Genomic DNA, 22,186 nt, shown 5'->3' on the forward strand with positions numbered 1-22,186 from the left:
AAATCCAAATGAGGGTTGTCCTATTTATAGATGTAATGGTGGCTGTAGGTTTTGAATTAAATAGGTATGAAACCTGTTGGTTTTGAATTCAAACAGATTTAAATCTGTTGGATTACAATTTAAACAGATAACAAAAATGGGAAGGATCCTGTTTGGGTGTACAGTAAATTCGGACCAGTTTAATTCCGGTTTAACCAAACCAGTTTAATTTTGAATTCTGGATTTTATTTTACTAAAAATAAAATTAAATTCAAATGTTTTTGGCCCAAAAAGATTAATATTGGACCGAACAAGCCCAACCCAACCACACACCCGCACCCAAGCCCAGGCCTAGCCCGCCCGGACGGACGACGACGGCGGCGCGTGTGGGGTTTTTGGGTCCAATGGGTCTAGCCCATTTTGCCCATAACCTCTCCCTCTAAAACACTTGGGTACCCCTTGGGGCACACCCCAGGTACCAAACCCAAGCCTTATAAACCCATTCAAAACTTCCCACCAAATCAATGTGGAACAAGCTATTTTACAACCTTAAGGAATTTCCACCAAAACTCAATTTCCATGAAGCACACTTTGGCTTCAATTTCCCATTCACTCAGTAATGGTTTTGAGCAACCAAATATACCGCGTGAATCACAACGCAGCATAGAACGCGTTACCACTTTGACCCGTGAAAATCGACGCACGGGGCCCACCTAAAAAATAGACCGAACTTAGGATAAAATTCTGGTTTTACCCAGAATTTATAACCATTTCCAACAGTATTTGAATGGAAATTTTATATTGATTGGTCAATTTATAATTCAAAACAAATACAAACAAAAATCATGAAACTTAAGATATAAGAAAGTATTAGTTCTAAATATCTTAAGTATTGATTGTTTAAGTCTCACAATTTAATTTCTCAAAGTTATTGAGAATGGTTAATTTATATGTTAAAGTGGGTATCCAGTTATTTGAAACGATGCATAGGCGCCTGTTTAAACATTTAGCATGAAAACTATGGCTTAGAATAGATAAAGATTACTCTTGGTGGGGATTTATCTCTTAGAATTAAAGAGATGATTTTTACAATTTGTTAGTCTCTTGTAACAAATAAAATGAAGTGACATGATATTTTTGTCACGGATTTTTCTTGAGTTTTTCAAGATCAATATGAGTTGGTAGTTATGACGGTGGTTGCTAGTTCGGACATGTTGATCATGTCATAAACTGTGGTCATACATAGCTATGTAAGAATTTTGTACACATGACTATGAATTATCTTAAGAAATACTTGCAAGAGATTTGATATGAGATCATTAAAGGGGATGAGTCTTAAGCCGAAGTAACATATCACTCCTGGTGGAAACTCGACTCAATGCTTGAAGAAATATTAAGTCCTTGAATTCAATGAGCTCAAGTACACCATATGTAATGATTGCAAGCACTTAAATTTTTTTTATTTTATATTTTTTATAACCATCCCAAGGTAAAGTGATTGGACCTGTAATGCAAAAGAGGAGGTTGAACTACTTAGCTCTTAATAAGTTTACAAGAGTGAGAGTACTTTTGTTACAGGGATACTCTTAGTAAACTTACCTATATGAGTGTAGAAGGTTACGCCGCTTCCTATGAGTCCAAAGACTTGACTCTAAAGCACTCAAGAAACAAAATATAGACACAAGGCCAATCCACGTATCAGTTTTTTGAATTACCTAAGGAGAAGAAAATTTGTGTGTGAGACGTGTCCGGTTAATCATATAAGATCACTAGTTCAAAGACAAGTCTATTATGCCATCTTGATTAACTTTGATATGTTTTCATTAAGTGAATGATTCAAATCGAAAGATATCTTCATTTATGCATAAATTTTCCTAATCTATCCAAGTTGTTATTTTCATACATTTTGAAAATGGTGAGGGATTGTTGGAACATTTTCATAATATATTTATATATATTTAAAAGTATAATATAGTTATATGAATTATTGAAGAGATGTGACTTTAGATTTTAATCAAATGGTGTAACCATTGAGTTTAAACAAAAATGTGTGTATTTTAGATTTAAATCATAGTGTAACCATTGGATTTAAACCAAAAATATAACTCTTGAATTTAAAGAGTGTCACTTTCAAATCTAACTGACACGACCTTTGGTCGAAGGGACAAACTCATGCCTATATAAAAGCGGAATGGGTTGACAATTGGATATATATATATATATATATCCATGGAATTTCTCCCAATGATACATATTGTTATTTTCCTCTTTACTTGGTAGATTAAAAAATCTAAAGGTATTTGAAATCTGATTTCATTCGTACATAATGTAGTCAGACATCAGTCTTTAGATTGAGTTTCATTGTATCCTGGAGACAAATTCGCGAATAACCCGGTACACACCATATTCGACAGAATTGGCGGAGGTGAATATCGTCTTAAGGATAGTGACGTTGTAGCATGTCTTGAAACAATACTAATTATTTTATGTTTTATCTTTTTCCATCTTATTTACCAAATTTGCACCAACACCAATGCTGCTAAGCTCAAAAATGGTTAATTGAAATTTTTAAATTTATTTATAATAACTTGAAAATTGGCATATCACAATCTCATGCATTGAAATGAAAATTGTCATTTCCCACCCAAAAAATAGAGTAATAGTACCCGCTAAAAGCTAGATGCTCAAAGGGGTAACTTATGCGGGGGTGAAATCCGCGAGGTATGTGATGGAGCTCAAAGGGGCAACTTATGCGGGGGTGAAATCCGCAGGGTATGTGATGGAGCTCCGAACTTGGCTTGGGCGATCCAAGCAAGGATTTCTTGCAAGATAGAACACAGTGAACTCACCGGGCATGCATCTGGCTAGAAAAGTCCCTCCAATGCGTAGGTCAGGAGATAGGTAGAGAGAGATAGAAGCAAGAATTTGGGTTTATTCTATACCTCATCGTGTTTGGGGGTCCTACTTTATAGTGCTACACAAAAGATCAACATCACACAAAAGAACATGAACTTTTCTCTATCCATTGACTTAGCAATATGGATTTTGAGTAACGTGGATCTTTTGAGTGACTTGGTCACATCCAATTCATGTGTTTAAGGCCAATTTGGTGTTGCCCGGCCTCGTATAGCCCAGGCAGTTCATGTCTGCCAGACTTGTTTTGTTGGGCTTTCATTAAGACATCCAAACCCATTGTCAACTAGACTGGCAACTAGTGTTCGGCCATATCTATGGCTATTTAGCCCAACCAGGTGCCCTTGTGTCTAAGGCCCATGCTAAAGATTTGGTCCAAGCCCCATATTGTTTGACCTTTTAGGGTCTTATTATTTTTTATTTTTCTTGATCAGTATATTGTTTACTTTTATTTTAACATAATTGTTTTCTAATTTTCTATAAAAAATAAAATAAATAAATAAATAAATAAATAAAATAAAATAAAATAAACACACACACACCAGAACTGAACCAAACTTGTCCATGAATACCCTACAGGCTACATGCCTAGGCTAAAAGACACTTTGCCTTGTATAGAGAGAAACCCATGCCAGGAAAAGCATATGTCTAACGATTACTAAATATTTTATCAAATCTCTCATATAGGTATGTAACTTATATATATGTAATTTGTGTAAGTTTCACACTTATATGAGAAGTTTGGTAAAATATTTAATAATTTATTTGGAGTCCTTAACATAACTCTATCTCTAATGATGATGTATTTTTTTGTTCTATCAACTATTACATCTCGTTTAGAAATTGACTATTTTAATTAATTTTTTATAAAAAAATAGAAAAAAAAATATAAAAAATGATGTGATAATTATTTTTTTTTTTTTTTTTGAGGGCTAAAAACTCGGCTCCCCAAACGGGGATATTCAAACGATAGACTTCTTATGCTATTTTTATTCAACTTTTAATAATTGATGCTTAATTAATACCGTTTTTCAAAAAGAAAATTCTATTTACACATCATCAAACCTCTCAATACACACCGTTTTCATAATTTTTTTATTACACTTACATTCCTTTATCAAATTACCATTTTGGACATATGTCTAAACCCTAGACTCTTAATATACATCTTTCGGCACCACCACCTACCACCAGCCTTCGTCGCTGCGTTCCACCTCTGGCCACCGTCACCATCACCGTCATAGTCACTTACCACCACGGCCATTCTCGCTAGCCACCATCGCAACCCCCACAGTCTTCCTACGTCGTTGTCCCACCACTTCTCACCCCCACTACCACTCCCTAACCGGCAACCCCTTTCTCCATGGCAAACCCCTCTAATTTCCTCCACTAGCGATTCCTCACCATCGCGAATAGATTCGTCTTCCACTCATTCCATTGCGAACACCTAATCTCCTCTCTCGTCATCGCGGCCCAACCCTCCATCACGATCTAGCTCTGCAGTTCTCTTCCACTGCTCGCGTGGATGTGCGTATGCACGCGTGCGCGCGCAAGAGAGAGAGAGAGAGAGAGAACCCTAGTGGCGTTGGGAAGATAGTGGCGAAAGGGGCTACGCAGAGTAGGCGGCAGCAAAAGAGGAAGTAGTGAACAGCGGTGATGGTTAGGTTTAGAGTTAGGGTTAGGGTTTGGGATAAAGAGTTGAAGAAGATGTGGGTAATTTAGAATTTTTAGAAAATTAATAGCGCAAAGTGAGAAGAAATCAAAGAATTGAAAATCTTTGTAGCGTATATTGAGAAAATAATGTGTACGGAGAGATTGTGTTGTGCGTGAATAGAATTACCCTTGTCAAAATAACTAGACATCTTTACCGCTTCAATTTATTAATTTAAGTAAAACTTACTAAATTATACCTACACCCCTTGAAGCTTAGCAATAAATATAGATTACCTTCTTGGCAATCTAAAAATTACAATGACTCCCTTGTCAAAATTTGTCTATTAACCTCGTTAACAAAAAAAAATAAAAATGACTTTAACACCCTTAGTTGCCATGTCTTTGAGATGGACTGTATTGTGTATGGCGCTGCTTCTCCACCCCACCCTTCATTCACAATCCATCTATCCATTTTCACCACCAACTTTGGTCGATATTTTTCAAACATGAGAGGGATACAAAAACTCAAACTCCAACTGCACCACTACTTCACCAACAACTTTGGTCGACATTTCATCAAACATGAGAGGGGATACAAAAACTTAACTCCAACTCCACCACTACTACTAAAAAATAAAGCAAAATAACGAGGAAAAAAAAAGGGGGGGGGGGGGGGGGGGGGTTGTGGGGGATGCCACTAGCAAAATTCATTAAATACATCAATTAATATTGTCAACAAATAGTGTTAGCTAACCTAACAAATAGTCAATGAAGAAAACAATTTGTAATGAGATTATACGTTTTAAAGAGAAAAATTTTCAAAACGCTTATGTATTAAAGTCAAATCTCAAGGGTGTAGGTATAAATTACCTATAAATAAATAAAACTGTGCATAGATGTATCTTTATTTTTACATTGAGTTTATCATAGTTTATTTGTTCTAAATTATCTTTCACTTAATAATCTCACATGATATGGTTGTAATTAGTGAAAATTGACCTCCAATTATAATGACATAGATGTAGTTTTCATTCAAAAAAAAAACTTCAACGGATGAAAGTAGTATAAAAATAACACTGTTATTTAGGTAGCATACGTTGGAGTGCCTACCTTTTGTTTAACTATGGGATTTGAATACAACTACAGTTAAGTACTACACTATTGGAAATGTTCTAAACATTGTCATCTTATCTTAAACTTAGAAATCAATGTTTATGAAAAAAGAAAAAAAAAAACAAAAACAAAAAAGAAAGAAAAAGAAAGAGACTGGCTTCCTTGGCTTTTCAAATGTGTGCACTCACAAACAAGGAAAGAAAGATGTGAAAACTAAAAAAGGTAGAGCCAAAATGCATTCGTGCTGGTGTAACGAAACTTCACCATGTAGCCCTAGGTTACATTTGAGCTCGTGCATCACATGGCTTCTTCATGTTTTCTTGTTCAACTTTCAAACATGATTCATCTATTAGCCTAGATCTGCTGTCTGGAGCCTGTGATAATGAGAATGAGAGTCCATGCCAAACAGAAAGAACGCTGTTAGTGCTTATGTACTTCAATTGTGCATGTTTTCTTCATGTCGTCAACAAAAACCAAAAATAAAAATAAAAATGTCAGCGTTGAAAAGGATTGATCCATGCATGTAGTTTACTTTTGTCAATCTATTATGTGCATTTTTTGGTTTTTTGTTTTTCTAATTCTTCACCTTTAAGATTGCAGTTGGCTCCTGTGTAGTGTTGATGCCTCTAGCTTGCTCCTCAATTATTTTTTGATCCACCTGGGACATTGAATATCAAAACCAACACTCGTAAGGCAGGAAAGCAAAACAATTAACAGGTCCCATACAGTCTAATGCAATAGATCTGACAAATAGATAATATAGATTTAGGAAATAGTACTTGCTATATTGCAAATGTGAAAATGATAAGCTATAGGTGGCACCAACTAAGATGTGGCTAAAAAACATCAAAGAAGGGTTTGCAAGGTGCAACATAGACTAGTGAATCCAATTGTGAGAAGGATTACTCAAGGTTAGAGTATATGAAATCACCGAATACAAAGATATGACCCTAGATAGAGTTAATACAAAATAACTGACTCTGTATGAGTTGATATTGTTCAAGTTGCCCCTTCAAGTACAAAATTCAAATTAAATAATTAAAAAAAAACAAAAATAAAGCAGAAACTAATTTTATTGTATGGTGCTCTGCATAATTAATTGTTAAGGATGCAACTTCCCACTAGAATTAAATTATAAAAATCAAATAAACACCCCTGAGACATTTAAAAAGCTTCCAAAAATTATAGGGATTTAGAAATTTGTGCCAAAAATGGGCATTTATCATGATAGCTGGCCCCTCATATATAATTGTTACACAAACAACTAACCAAAAAAAAGACTTCCTCTCATATTAAACTATGAAAATCCAATATTTACCCCTAAAGACTTAGACTAGCCTATGTCAATCAAAGTCATGACTCCCGCACCAGCCAGTGTACCGTTTTTGCTATCGGTACAGTACATACCAGTACCAGTGCATCCCGGCATTCCATTTTGAATTTATTGCTATTAATTTTTGTTAGGACAAAGGCCACTTTCGTTGTATTCTCATTGTTCTTTTTATTTGTGAGGTTGAGTGAGTTTTAGATGCAAATCCACCTCTCGTGTCATGTGTTTATTCTATTATCACTCGAGCGTATGTCAATCAGCATGCTTAGTTAGAGTTTTCCAAAAACTCTTTTCAGAAAATTCTACTTTCTTGTTTTTCGTGTTTTTTTGTTTTTACTGAATTTTTTTAATATTTTAAGTAATTTTTTTTACTTTTTAGACATACCTAACATAAATATACCTAAAAAGTAAAAAATTTGTGAAAGAAACCTTTTAAAAATTTACTAAATACCAAAAATACAAAAAAAAAAATACGAGAATTCCGTACATATTTTGTATTTTTATGTATTTATTAATTTTTTAAAATATTTTTTCACAAATTTTTTACTTTTTAGATACATCTAAGTAAGATGCATTTAAAAAAGTAAAAAAAAATGTTTAAAATTTTAAAAATATTCACTAAAAACAAAAAAATACGAAAATCAAAAAACTCAATTTTTAAAAAACGTAATCCAAAAAACTCAAACCAACACACTGAATGGTTTTTTAGTTCTTGGAGCATCACAGACCTGCAGTGCAGAAGGGCATAAACCGCTCGAGCGGTCTCAAGTTGGCTCGAGCGATCATGACACCCTAGCAGTTTCTCAGATTTCATTTTCTACTTCCTGCAGAGCTTTATGAACCCACTCGAGCTGTTGTGAGTTTGCTCGAGCAGTCTGAGGCAACCAATTCTATTATATGAACGTGGTACATTACTTATATGTGCGTGGCACATTTCAGATCTGACCTGAGACTCTCAAGTTCTGATCCCTGAAATGCGAAAACCAGAGAGAGAGAGTTCTGCATAGATCCAACCACTTACCTTGATGAATTGAGATTGATCTTGTACTCATAGCTCCATGGATTGAAGATCATCAAGGATTGTTCATCAAATTCACCTTTCACGAGAAGTGTTCAGTGGATTTCGGGGAATTTCAGCATGGTGATTTTGACGAATTTTAAGCTCTTGCTTTTCTCATGGATTCGGCGGTTGGTGTACAATTGATTGAAGATGGTGTTGGGAGACGCATAGTGAGTTGTGAGTCGATTCAAGCATGGATTTACTAGGTAATTAAGTGTACTCATTGTGTAATTCCTTGATCTTCTTTGTGCATTGTTTGTGGCTTCGGCCCATGATTTTTTTATCACAATTGATAGATATTCCACGTTAAATCGTTTGTGTGCATTGATTCAATTTGTGAGTAGATCTAATTCAATTCTCTTTAAATTGGGTTAGATCTATGGTTGTTCATATGGGAATTGCTATTGATTGTTGGCTATGTTTGATATTGATTCATGAATACAAATCAACATCTCGGGATTAGGTTTTTGAATTGGTATTAGAGCCGGTCGCTCAATCTTTGATTTGCAGAGCAATAGGAGCAAGATACTGATTGATTTGTGATTATAGATTCCATTCATTAAGGGTAATTCCACTATTCCTCCACCCTACTTGACGGTTCTAATTACCCATATTGGAAAGCTCGTATGAGAGCGTTTTTAAAAGCAGCTGATGAAAAAGTTTGGCAATCATATATGGATGGAAAGAACTGACTGTTACCAAGCATGGCATAACAGTTCCCAAAATGATTGAAGAATGAGACAAGACCAGTTCCGAAAATTGCAGTTGGAATAGCAAGGCTATCAATGCTGCTTCTTTTTTTTCCCTGTCACACCTGAGGAATTTAGACGTATATGTACGTGTGAAATTGCAAAGGCATTGTGTAGAAATTTAATGTATAAAGAGAAATAGAGAATTGTATTATTGATTGATGAATTGATACATTTTCTGTCTATTACAAATGGTTCCTTATATAGATGTAGGTGTAGTGGATGGTGTGTAGGATGGTGATAGTGGTGTAGTGGGTTAGGTTTAGTGGAGTAGGTGAGGTGGTAGTGGTGTAGTGGGTTAGGTTTAGTGGAGTAGGTGAGATGGTAGTGGTGGTAGGTGATGGTAAATTCTAACAGCCCCCCGCAAACTCAAGGAGGATAGAAACTAACCAACTTGAGTTTGAAGAGAAGAACAAAACAAGAAAATACATAAAAAAAGGATAGGAGACACTGTATGGTCGTGTCAGACCGTTGGTGAAGACACTGTATGGTGGTGTCAGATCGATGTAGAAGACAGTTTATGGGGTCATGTCGGACCGTTGTAGCAGACAATGTTCTGACAGTTGTTGTGACAGTTTACAGAGTCTTGCTGGACCCTTATAGAAACTAACCGGAATTAATGTCGGGACAGTTTACAGAGTCTTGTCGGACCCTTGTAGAAACTAACCGGAATCAATGTCGGGACAGTTTACAGAGTCTTGTCGGACCCATGAAGGAGCTAACCGGAATCAATGTCGGGACAGTTTACAGAGTCTTGTCGGACCCATAAAGAAGACACTGTATGAGTGTGTATATAGGCTGCCCAAAAGATATACATGTATATATATATATATCGAGCCCTCAAAAGTCGCGCCCTCAAAAGGCGCGCCCACTTTATCAAAAGATGTGCCCGACAGAAATCATCGAGCGGCGAGCCATCAAAAGGCGCGCCAGACACGCGGCGATGCACGGGACCGACAGAACGCGTGTCGGCCTCTTTGTCAGGGTCTTTATAAACCGAAGCGGAGGTTGAGGCTTGGAAGCATAACAAACCAGTTGAAACCTCTGCATTCTCAGAGAGCTTGTCTCGAAGAGCTGCAAATCTTGAAACACGCTGTAACCAACCCTGTCTGACAGTACCAATCGGTAATCGCTGCTTCTCTGAAACACTTAGCAACCCAAAACATGGCCTCGTCTTCCCGTTCAGCTACCCAGAATATGGCCTCTTCGTCCCGTGGTCTGCTCACTCTCTTTCCCAACCTCAACGAGTCAACAAGAGAGAAACTGGTGCGGTGGCCAGTGAACCTCAACCAAGCGCCTCTGGTTTTGCTCCGTTGAACTTTCCGATGCGGTTGATGGAGCAAAAAATGGCGGTGCAAACTGATATTGAGGCCAATCAGTATACTTTGAAGTCATGTGTGGAGACCATGACGGCGGTCACAAACCTGTCGCACCGGCTGCAGAGTAGGACAAATGAGGTGCAGCAGTTAAACGCCCAGTTGGCTCTGCTCCAACGCATGTATAAGGATGCGCGAGCAGAGATAAGTGTGCTAAAGGCAGAAAATAAGGAGCTGAAACGGAAGGCCACCGTGATGTTCCGATTTGGAGGGCCGCCATATGCTGCAGTGGAGGAGCAGGGAGTAATGATCATGCCCAGTGAAGGGGGAAACACGGAGGCAACACCGGCAAGGGCCGCCCAGGACGGAGGCAAGAGGAAAAGACCGGCGGCAGAGTAGAGAAGAAAAAAATCCCACCTGTGAATGTGGTTGTTTGTTTGTATTTTTTTTTTTTTTTTTTTTTTTTTTTGTGTGTGTAAAATTGTGATCGGGGTTGATCCCTGAGATGAATAAAATATGGTTTGGTGTGCAAAGCTAGATGGGATGAATGGAATTGGAAAAAGATTAAAAATAATGTGAAAGAAAAATAAAGAAAGAAATAATAAAAATATATTTGAAATCAAAAATGAAAGATGGGGGAAAGAAGGAAAGTGATTTGGAGAAAATAAATAAAAATAATGGAGTTTGAAATCAATAATGGAGTTTGAAATCAAACGGAAGAGAGAGGATGATGTTTTTTTTTTTTTTTTTTTTTTTTTTTGTTGAGATATAATAAAAAGAGATATATAGATATATATATAAAATAAAGAGATGAAAAGTGGACGGGTGGTTGTGGGTTGTGTTGGTGTTGCATAATAATAATAATAATAAGAATAAGAATAAAAAAAATAGGTATGGTGGAATGATGGGTCAAAAAAGTAGAATAGAAGAAAATAAAAAAAAAAGGTGCACATGGGTTGGTATGTGGAATAGCTCCTGGACCTACAGGGATGTCAAAAAGGTGCACATGGGTTGTAAAGTAAGGGGAAACGTGGGTGCAAAAGAACTACTAGCATCCCGCATCTCAGCTGGTAACACACGGAAGATGAAATCCTCTGATAATTTATCTCTCTCAACTAGCCCTGCTTGAAAAGATAAGGATAAGACTTTCACAGAGATCTTCAATCCACTGCCATACTGTGCCGTATGAGCTTCTGGATTCCGTTGCCCAAATATCATCGATCTCTCATTTTCCCAGTCAAACACAGGTTCATAAGCAGGGAGAGGAGACTCACCCAGATGCTTTGAAACTCTTGAATGCGATGAATCAGAGAAGGTAGCATCTGCAAATTGCCTCCCCGAGGTACTGGGGATGTCATCATCAGTAGCATCATCAATCTTAGAGAGTCATTTGCCTGGGCCATTGTTCCACTATTCGATAACAGCATTGCTGCAGCTTCTGGTGGGTCAGCTTCTCCCAGTAGTCCTCTGGCTCCTAGCATCTCTGGGTCAAGCTCCCATGATGGTGTTTCCAAATCAAGTGGAAAGATTGCATTAGATGGGAAGCCTGGTTACTCGAGTGGAAGCTCTGTTGTTGTCGAAATATCAAACTTGAACAAAGAAAAAGTATAGGTTGGACAGAGGATATCACAGTATAGAGGTGTCACAAGGCATAGATGGACTGGTAGATATGAAGCCCATCTATGGGACAACAGTTGTAAGAAAGTTGGAAGATGCAGGAAAGTGAAGGTATGTGTACAAAATTCCAGCGGGCAGCGAAGGCAAGGTTGCCGGCCGGCTGCCCGCCGGTGAGAAAACAAAATACGGGCCTAAATCTTATGGCTCTGATACCATGTAAAAATTTAATGTATAAAGAGAAATAGAGAATTGTATTATTGATTGATGAATTGATACATTTTCTGTCTATTACAAATGGTTCCTTATATAGATGTAGGTGTAGTGGATGGTGTGTAGGATGGTGATAGTGGTGTAGTGGGTTAGGTTTAGTGGAGTAGGTGAGGTGGTAGTGGTGTAGTGGGTTAGGTTTAGTGGAGTAGGTGAGGTGGTAGTGGTGGTAGGTGATGGTAAATTCTAACACATTGGATATCCTAGAGATCACTCATGAAGGCACACCACTTCAGTCAAACGCTCAAAACTTCAAAGACTCGCTACAAATTTTGAAACTTTAACCATGAAAGTTAGCGAGCTTTTTATGATTTTTATGCCAAGTTGAGTGATATTGTGAATTCCAACTTCAATTTGAGAGGAAAAACTCCCAGAGTCAAAGATTGCGGGAAAAATCTTAAGGTCATTACCCGATCGGCTCCAACCAAAAGTTACAGCGATTGAGGAGATACAAGATATCGAAAACCTCAATCTTGAATAATTAGTTAGAAATCTCCAAACCTATGAGGCTCACTTGGAAGAAGAAAAATAAGAGAAAAGAAACAAAAGGAAGCAATCGCTTTTAATAGTAGTCATGGGGATGGAAAAAAATACAATGATGATCTTGAGATGGATTCCAAGATGATGGGTTTGTTTACCAAACAGTTTAAAAAGTTTTTAAGAACAAAGAAGCAAGGTTGTTAAAATCGGGATCCTACGTTGGATCGTTAGAGGTGTTTATAGGATCGGATCGTGGAATCGGATCGAGGATCGTAAGATCCTACTGAAAAAGACAGATTACATAATAATTTAATTTAAATTAATATTTCTTATAAAGCATACACAAAATGAGCTTATATTCTATTAAAAAGAAGTGAAGATATTGTGAAAAATATAATACTCCATGTAAAATGTACATATAATATTATACAATAGAAAACTCGATGCTAAAAGTATTGTATTTCATCAAAAAAGAAGATGAAGAAGAAGAAGAATTCTACAACAAAATACTTTACAATCTACAATGATGCACAAAAAGTGAAGAAAAATTATTTAACAAAGTTGATATGAAAATAGATTAAGAACTCAAAAGAATAACTTAACCGAATGATAAAGTTTGTCGTTAGCATCCCTGGTGGAGTGGATTCAAGTCACAAAAATAATCTCTCCAAAAATTGAGATAAATTTGCAATCATCTTACCCTCCTTTGACTCCGCTAAAGCTAAGTTTGTTTTTTCGATTATTTAATTTTTTTAAATTACCGCAATATTTGAATGTTTGTTTCCTAGTTTGTTTTTCTTAGTCTATTTGATTCAATACTACTTAATTTTTATTATTTTATTTTGACCACACAAATTGTTATTTAGACAACAAACATAAAATTTACAATAAAATATGTCATACAATACAAAACAAGGCTTGTAAATTGGATCGGATAGGATCGGATTCGGATCGGGATTCCGCGATCCTATAAGATCCCATTACCAGGATCGAAAGATCCTACCTATAAGGAGTTTTTTACACGATCCGGATCGATTGTACTCAAATGGATCGTAAGATCGTAGGATCGTAAGATCCGGATCGGGATTCTGATAACCATGCAAAGAAGCCTAATTTCAAGAACCATTCCAAAAGATTGAAGGCAATGATAAGCTCAAGGTTGGTCCAAGAATGCCCAAGCAAGAAGAGAAAGAAGAAATCTACACAGTGACTTGAGATGATGAGATTTACTGTAAAAAGGGCGATGTTGCCTTACAGTGAAGAAGGGGATGGTAACTTTGTGGCCTACATGGCATTGACTACAATTGAGGACAAGTCAATTATGCTCGTGGTCATAACATATCTAGGCCTCCCTTCCTTGACGGAAGCAAATAGTTGTACAGGAAAATCTGCATGAGGATGTACTTGATATCTTTGAACTTTCGTCTATGGGTATTTAAAAAAGAAAGATTTAAAATGCCTTACATGATAAATCCAAAAACAAATATGAAAATCTTGAAACCTCAAGCTCAAAAGAGCAAGCGAGAATTAGATGGTATGGAGTTCAAAACAAATGAGATACTCAATGCTATCACTAAAAGTGACAAGAGTCATATTTCACATTGTGAGACTGCTAAGGAAGCGTGGGACATCCTAAAATCTATTCAGGAGGATATGCAATCTATGGATGAGACTCAAGGCACCTCCATTGCCTATGTAATCAAAGTTGAATCCCCCAAGGTTGGAGATTCATTAAGGTCAAGAGTGAAAACAAGGAGTCTTTGAAAGGGTTAATAAATGGTGAAGAAGAGTCATCACATGAGGAAGACGAGATGGGAGAGGAAGTTGATGGTGAAGCACAACATCAAGCCTACGAGAAATTGTTACAACTTAACTAAAATGAACTTGAAGTTATCAACCAAAGTCAAGTTGGGGGAAAAGCTGGATGAGAAAATTAAACAAGAACTTCTAGATGCTCAAGTCAAAGTAGGCCAACTTTCATGTGATTGAGCAATGTTGATTGATAAACTCTCTTCGTGTAAGAAAGAGAAAAATTACTTGGTTGTGGCTCATGATGCGCATGGCAAGGAACTGGAGACTTATGCAAAGTCCAAGAAGGAACTCGAGGCAAAGATCACCAAAATGGAAGTGGAATTTAAAAGTGTTAATGCCACATTGAAGTTTTAGAACACAGGTTCACGAAACTTGGAAGTAGCACTCAGCTTACAACAGATGGTATTCAATAAAGGAGGGTTGGGCTACAACGGAAGTCTCGGCACTGAGTTCACAGCATCTACTTCAAATGACATGAGTAGTCAACGTGTAAAAGGGGTTTGTTTCAACAAAAGGTAACATTTCTCTAACTAGGCGTGTTCGTAGGTCGGTCGGCTCGGGTTTACACATGCAACCGTTACTCAAACCGATCCTTTCGATTTGAAGTTTTTATCAACCGATGTCAACCGAGGTTTCGAACTCGACCATTTCTTCATTTGGTTTTGTCGATCGGTTTCGCACAATGAACATATAAACATAGATCTGAGACTGAAAGAACTCAACATAAACACAAAGATGAGAGTAAAAGAACTCATCTCCACCATCGATCAACCACTGCTATCATTGATACATCCATCCCCACCATCGATCGACCAAATAGAGAACTGAGATAGAGAATTATAAGGAGCGAGTTTGTGAAGAGGTCTACGATCTCCACTGGGGATTTTCAAATTACCCAGTAAACCGAAGAATCGAACCAAACTGACCTCTTTGGGTTGGGTTGGGTTGAGTTGGTTTTTGAGTACATTGGTTTGGTTCTGAGCAAGGTTTCAAAAAGCGGTTGTGATCGCTGTAACAGTTGTGGTCGTGCGGTTGCAAGATGTGAAGGCCGTAGCGTAACGGTTGCGGTAACCGGAACCCTAAATTTTTTTATTTTTCACACAATTTGGAAAAAAACACTTACCCAATACGCATATATTTTTTTTCAAAATCACATTTATTGGAGTTTAAAATAGATTTTGATCCATTTTTGTTAGTTTTTAAGTATGATCCAATATATTTCATATTTTTAAATCACTTTTAAATGAAATTTTTACATTTTATTTCAATAGTTAATGATTATATATCATAAACCCATATTGTACCTCTTATTTTATTTATTTTTTAAGAATAATTTATTATAAATGTTTACAAAATTATTTTTGACCAATACTTGAACTAACTAAATAAAAAATGTTAACAATTATTAAATGAAATGATTATAAAAATAAAAATTAAGACACAAACAAAAATTATTTTTGAGCTCCTGAATATTGCAGAATGTGTATAATCTATATTTTGTAAGCTTTTTTTTTTGGAAAGGAAGCTGTTCAGAATATTGTAAATGTATGTAACGGTGTGTAATGGGCCGTTACGATACCGCTACGGCATTTATGTAACACTGAAATGGCCGTTACATATATGAATTTCCATCACACTGCAAAAGCAGGTATAACGGGTAGTGTCTATCGCCGCAACTATTACGTAACACCGCTTTTTGAAACCTTGGTTCTAAGTCTTCAAATCATCAAACCGATAGCATTAGGTTGGTTCTTGATTTAGGCCTTGCCTAAACCGAACCAACCCAAGAATCGAACCTATTTATATATATATATATATATATTAAAATATTATTTATATTGACATATCTTCACCTTATTACTCTATTACAATAGACTTGATTATACCTAATAATTTTATATACAAGAACTATTAGATAAACCAAAGAAGTATTAGAAGCTTGAGTTAGATTTCGCAATTGATTAAGTTTGTATTTGTTGTAATAATACATTTAATTTGTATTAATTATATTTAAGCTTGAGTTGGATTTAATTTGTATTGGCTTGCATTAAACAATATTTGCTTTTTATTTACGTTATGTTTAAATGTTAAAGACTTATTTATTTTAATTATTTATTAGTAATTGATTTGCTTATTTTTAATATAGTAAAACCGTGGTTCCAAAACCCAAACCAACCCGAGCTACATTAGGTTAGGTAGGGTTGGTTCTAGTGCATGATTGGTTTGGTTCTATGTCCAAAAACTTGGAACCAATCATGATTGGGTTGGTTCCAAAAACCGAACCAAACTGACCCATGAACACCCCTAATCTCTCCACCATGAGTTGATGTCACACAGTTTCTGAAAGAGCTCTACTAGGTCGATAATGAGAGAGAGGACTGTGTGCCCTTTGGTTTTCTCTATAAGGTTTGTGGAAGAGCTCTGTTATGTCGACAATCAATAATGAAAGAAAGAGATAGAGTTGGGTTTGTATGAGAGAGATAACTATGTGCCTTTTGTTTTCTCTATAATGTTTTTGAAAGAAGGAATTATTGATAGAGAAACCCAAATGGTTAGGTGAATTTGCAAGACGAAAAATTATTAGGTAGGTTGTTTGTTGGTACTCTCTAGATTTTTTTGAATGAAATAATTAAAGGAGAAACCAAGGAAAAAGAGAGAGAAGAGAGAGAGAGATGTCAGATTTTCTAAATTGTTCCTTAAAAATGATAAAAAGTAGAAGTTGAATAGTTTATTTTTATTATTTATTTATTATCTTTCCTGGAAAGAGATATAGTCAAACTTATCATATAACCTAAAATATCTAATCTGCTAAAACTTAGAAGTTGGAACATTATATATTAGTGTGCCAGTTTCGATCGGTTTGGTTTCGACGTGTCAATGTATCAAAAGACCAATGCCGACCGAGCACCCCACATATCTTAAGCTTGTAGAACTGTTTCCGACCAGTCAACTTATCGAAATCAACCATTCAACTTCAGTTCAGATCGGGTCAATCAGGTTGGTCAATTTACTCAGATTTTTGAATAGCTCTATCTCTAACACCTCCTCTAGCGCATGAGTTCGTTGCCAAGGGTAAGTTTGCACCCATTTATCATCATTGTGGTATGATGGGTCACATTAGACCTTATTGCTTTAACTTGAATGGTAATGGTAATGTGCAAAAAAGAGGTAGGAGGAACACAAATACCTCTTGGACTAGGCAACAATGTTTGATGTCTAGGCGGGCTCCTATTCTGAGAAATGGGATCGACACCGCTAAGATAACACCCAAAAACCGCGAAGAGACCAATAGGTTAAAACTAGAGAGGCTTGGGTAAGAAAGAGCGACTTGACTTGCTATGTTGTTCACACCGCTCTTAAAGCTCATGATGCACACATGTGGTATCTTGACAGTGGTTGCTCTTAGCACATGTCCAGTGACGAGTCCTACTTCACATGTGTTGAAAAATATGAAGGACTCGTCACATTTGGGGACGGAAACACTTTTAAAGTCATTGGAAGAGGTTCTATAAGTACTCCCAAACTACCCAATTTGGAAAATGTATTACTAGTAGATGGTCTTAAGGCAAATCTCCTTGGCATTAGTCAAATGTGCAATTCACACCATGAGGTTCATTTTTCAAAAGATGGTTGTCAGATTTTGGACAAAAAAGGTGTGATGCATGGTGTGTGCATATCCAACAATTGCTATGGAATATTAATCACAAGTGATCTCACATGCCATTCTGCCACTGTTAGTAATGTTGACTTGTGGCATCAAAGACTAGGTCACATGAACTACAAAGACAAAGCTAAGATAGCCAACAAGGAGCTTGTGAGTGATGTGCCCAAAATGGAAAGACCTACAAACCACGTGTGTAGGCCATGTCAATTGGGGAAACAAACTAAAGCCCCAAATAAGAAAGTAGACAAAATGACAACCAAGCGTCCGTTAGAACTATTCCACATGGATTTGAGGGCACCAAACTGTATTGAAAGCATTGGAGGTAAAAAAATACATTTTCTGAACTGTTATTCGCTTGGGTGAACTTTTTACGCAAAAAAAAATGGACACCTTTGAGGCTTTCAAGTCCTTGGTGTTGCGGTGCAACACAAGAATCCAAACCCATCATGGTAGAGAGTTTGATAACATTGAGCGTTCGGATTTTTGTGATAAACTAGGCATTAAACATGAATTTTCAGCACCCAAAACCCTAAAACAAATGGAGTACTTGAGAGTAAGAACCGAGTGGTTCAAGAGATGGTAAGAGAATGCTTTTTAGCAAAAAGGTGCCTCTCAAGTTTTGGGCCGACGCCTTGAATACCACTTGCTATGTGATCAATCGTGTGTATTTAAGGCCCAGCACATTGTAAACTCCATACGAGTTGAGCCTTTTAGTGTTTTCTAGCTGGCCAACATTCTCTTTTAATAACATGAGCTGTTATGGGTTGTTATTGGAAAAACTTATATCCATATCCAAATATCCTCCATTTTTAGTTTTGAGACGTCCGACCCCCAGATATGCACCCACACCTGATTCCTACAACTAAGTCTGTGTAACATAGATGAGAAGTGATGGAGAATTTCTACATCATTGCCACTAGATTTGAGTTTTCCTCAGCTGTTAATGAACAAGACCCTCCTATTTGCAAAGCTACTCCTGGGGGGATTTATCTATTTTGCTTTACTGCTAATCCTTTCTGTTTGGCAAGTATACCTAAACTCCTGGAACACTTAATCTTTGATAATTTTCCCCTCAATTACTACATCAAAGGATACCAAGATGCATAAACAGTGATGCTATTGATCAGAGCTTTTGTGAAGGAGATGAAAGGTAAAGCATCACAACATTCCATATTATGTCATGCTGCCATTCCCACTTCACCATTACTCCACAACAAACACACACAGATAAAAGGAAATAAGGGTAAAAATTGTGAAACAAAATAAGAAGAAAACACATTAAAACTAATTTCATTCTCAGAATTGGTTCTCTTGCACAAATCATAACAAATGAAATAAGTAGTAGCACAATTCCTTGTGACATAAATGATTACTTGGACTTCAAGAAAATATTGTTCATGTAACATGTTCTTGCTATTGGAGGACCTTGCAAGCCCTCTCTTTCTAGAATAAATCATTTTTCCTCCTGACAAATAAACATTTAAATGGCAAAGCAATGTGAAATCATTCAACCCCTAAGAAAAGGACTATGCAAAGCATACCATATCTTTAGGCTCCAATTCAACAATTTCTCTCTTCACTCTGCTTGGTAGAGGTTTACTGTACAAAAATAATTTAGTCAAAATTGAAACTTAAAGGCACGTAACAAGAAAATGACAGAAGTGAAAAACAAAATACCACTCCGCATCAATTTCCATCTCAGAATCCGGATCCCATCTTTCATCTCCATCATCTTCATCTTCATCTGCCTAAAATTAAAAAATATTCTATGTTTATAGAGTGAACCACAAGAAACAAGTAGCTGATGCAATATAAATAATGATCTACAATAAGTTGTACATAAACAAGAACAGGTAAAATCTCCTCCCCAAAATGTAACTCTCCTATAATATCTACTAACAAAAAAGAGGATTCACAAAAGTCCTCCTTCAACCAAAAATGAACAAATCGTATCAAAGAAGGCTTTAGTCTATGAATCAATGTATAGCCATTTGTAAATCTTCTAAAATTCTCCTATTTCTTTCTCTCCAAAGGCACCACATAAGCACAAGGGTGCCACCCTCCAAGCCTTCTTCACCCTCTTCACATGGCACCCATGATCCCAACAGTCAAAAAGCTAGAGCACTGAGCCAACATAACGCAACTACCTCCAAACAAGGAAAACAATAAATTGCACAAGTCTCTTGCTAACTGGTGATAAACGGACTCCTCTGCCTTCTTACACACGCAACACCAGTTAAGCAAGGAAAAGCCTCCCTTACCCAAATCGTCAATGGCATGAACAACATCCAAAGCCATTGTCATGACAAAGAAGGCTACTTTGGTAGGAACCTCAAATTTCGATGTATGCTTCCAAGAAAATCCCTTCCCTTCCTACCAACTAGCACCAAGTAGAAAGATCTGAGAGTAAACCTACTCCCTTTTTCCTTTTCATCTCAACTCATCTTTCCCATTCACATTAATCCTCACTCTTAAAGATTTTACAAAAAGGCACCAACTGATTCCAACTCCCAATCTTGAAAGGCTCTAACAAAAGAAGGTTCCCACAATTCTCTTGCTTACAAGAACCACAAGAAACTAGAGAACAAAGATTTTTATTAGTAGCAGTCCTGAAAAGCAGCAAATAGGATCTGGATGGAGAAGCATCCCCACACCACTGATCCACCCAAAATCTCACCCTACAACCATCTCCAATAGCATAATAAACATGTCCTAGTAAGTTGGCCTAACTTTTCCTAATAGCTTTCCAAAGTCCTCTAACTTCTTTGAAGGTCCACCTTCCCATCACCAAACAATGCTTGCACTCCACCACAGTCATCCAAAAGCTTCCTACCACAGTCATCGAATAGAGATCCCCATCTAATTTTTTTTTCCCTACATCTCCAAGCCATCTTATAATGAAAATCTTCCATGCCCATTACACCCCTCATCCCGTACAACATTGGCCATAGGTTCCTCCGCTATAAGCTCAACCTCTTTGCTCCCCCAACTACTACAATCTCATACCTTTGGCTTCTCTCCACACATTTCCCCTCCTACACTAGACTCCCACTATATCTAGAACTTGCCCAACCACAACTACCCCTAGCTCGATCACTTCAGCCCTACACTGATCGACCATGTTCCCCTCCCGTGTTGTCTTATACTTTCGGTGATATACCAAAACAAGGGTCTTTCAAGTGGACCAAAAGAGATTAGGTTATACCACCTCATTCCTCCCACATAACTCCTACAACCCATCCCAAAGTAGTGAAAGACCTATGTTGATCTAGGCCTATCTAAATGACTCCAATTAGGATCTCCACCTACTTTGGAAAGGCCCATCATCGAAGGCTCACTTCCTTGTTAACAGTTATGATCTCATCAGCCAGTCATCTACCTTTCAAAATAAAGCCCAATAACCCCCTCTATTATGGTTCAATCAACGCATTGGCCATTTACCTTTCTCAGCCTAGGAGAATCACATAGGCCCAAGTCTTCCATCTGTTTGGCCCACCTAAATAATATCATGGTCCCTAACAATCTAACCAATTGACTTAATATTGACTCCATAGTCTCTCCCTTCTCACCAATTATATTCCACTTAAATTTTCAAATTAAGAGGCTCCTCTAGATGTACGCCACATACCCCTCCCTTCAACCCTAAGCTCAACCACCTCTATGCCCTTTTCTCTCCTTTTCTAGACAAGCCACCTTCATCTCCCAAGTTTCCTTTTGTAACTAGTCGGTCACCTCCTACTTATCAGCATAGAAATTCCATTCTAGCCTTTCTAGGTCCTGATTAGACCACACTAGGACTTCAAACCTTGTTAGCCCGCATCCAATAATCACGACATGAGGGATACAACAACCATCACCTCTAACCAACACCTTAGCCCACTAAAGGTGATACCAGTATGTCACAACTGCATACACTCCAACAAAGCCCCAAATTTGTTCCCCACTTTCTTAACCACATTACCTAACTCCATAGATGTACAAGTAGGCCCTCACCTCCTTAGGCCCTGCTCTAGTTTGAAACATACCAACTCTCTAGCCAATACACCATATGCTTCCTCCCTTAAAGGAAACACAAAAGGAAGAATACTCCTTGTAGCTCAAGCACTTGCACCCCAATCAAAACCTCCATCTCCAATTTGCCACTTTGCAACCTTTAAGGCTCCAGAATCCACACCTCCCAGGCCCCAAACAACTCCCAAACACTCTCTACAAGAAATTTTGCATCACCTTACA

The 22,186-nt window shown here is 37.2% G+C and overlaps 1 protein-coding gene across 6 annotated transcripts in view; it reads right to left on the reverse strand.

Moving 5' to 3' along the window:
• Nucleotides 1–5,605: 5,605 nt before the first annotated feature.
• HD1 (histone deacetylase 1) overlaps nt 5,606–22,186 on the reverse strand; it is a 33,011-nt gene continuing 16,430 nt past the window's right edge. For all 6 annotated transcript variants that reach the window (XM_028208380.2, XM_028208382.2, XM_028208381.2 and 3 more), the window contains 4 exons: nt 19,631–19,701; nt 19,495–19,552; nt 6,245–6,316; nt 5,606–6,032 (listed from right to left, as the gene is read on the reverse strand). In XM_028208380.2, the coding sequence (XP_028064181.1) occupies nt 5,937–6,032; nt 6,245–6,316; nt 19,495–19,552; nt 19,631–19,701 (297 nt within the window). In that variant the 3' untranslated portion in view covers nt 5,606–5,936. The remainder of the gene's footprint in view (nt 6,033–6,244; nt 6,317–19,494; nt 19,553–19,630; nt 19,702–22,186) is intronic.

The sequence above is a fragment of the Camellia sinensis genome, chromosome 5 (genome assembly GCF_055761805.1).
Source record: "Camellia sinensis isolate YWXY chromosome 5, ASM5576180v1, whole genome shotgun sequence".
NCBI lineage: Eukaryota > Viridiplantae > Streptophyta > Magnoliopsida > Ericales > Theaceae > Camellia > Camellia sinensis.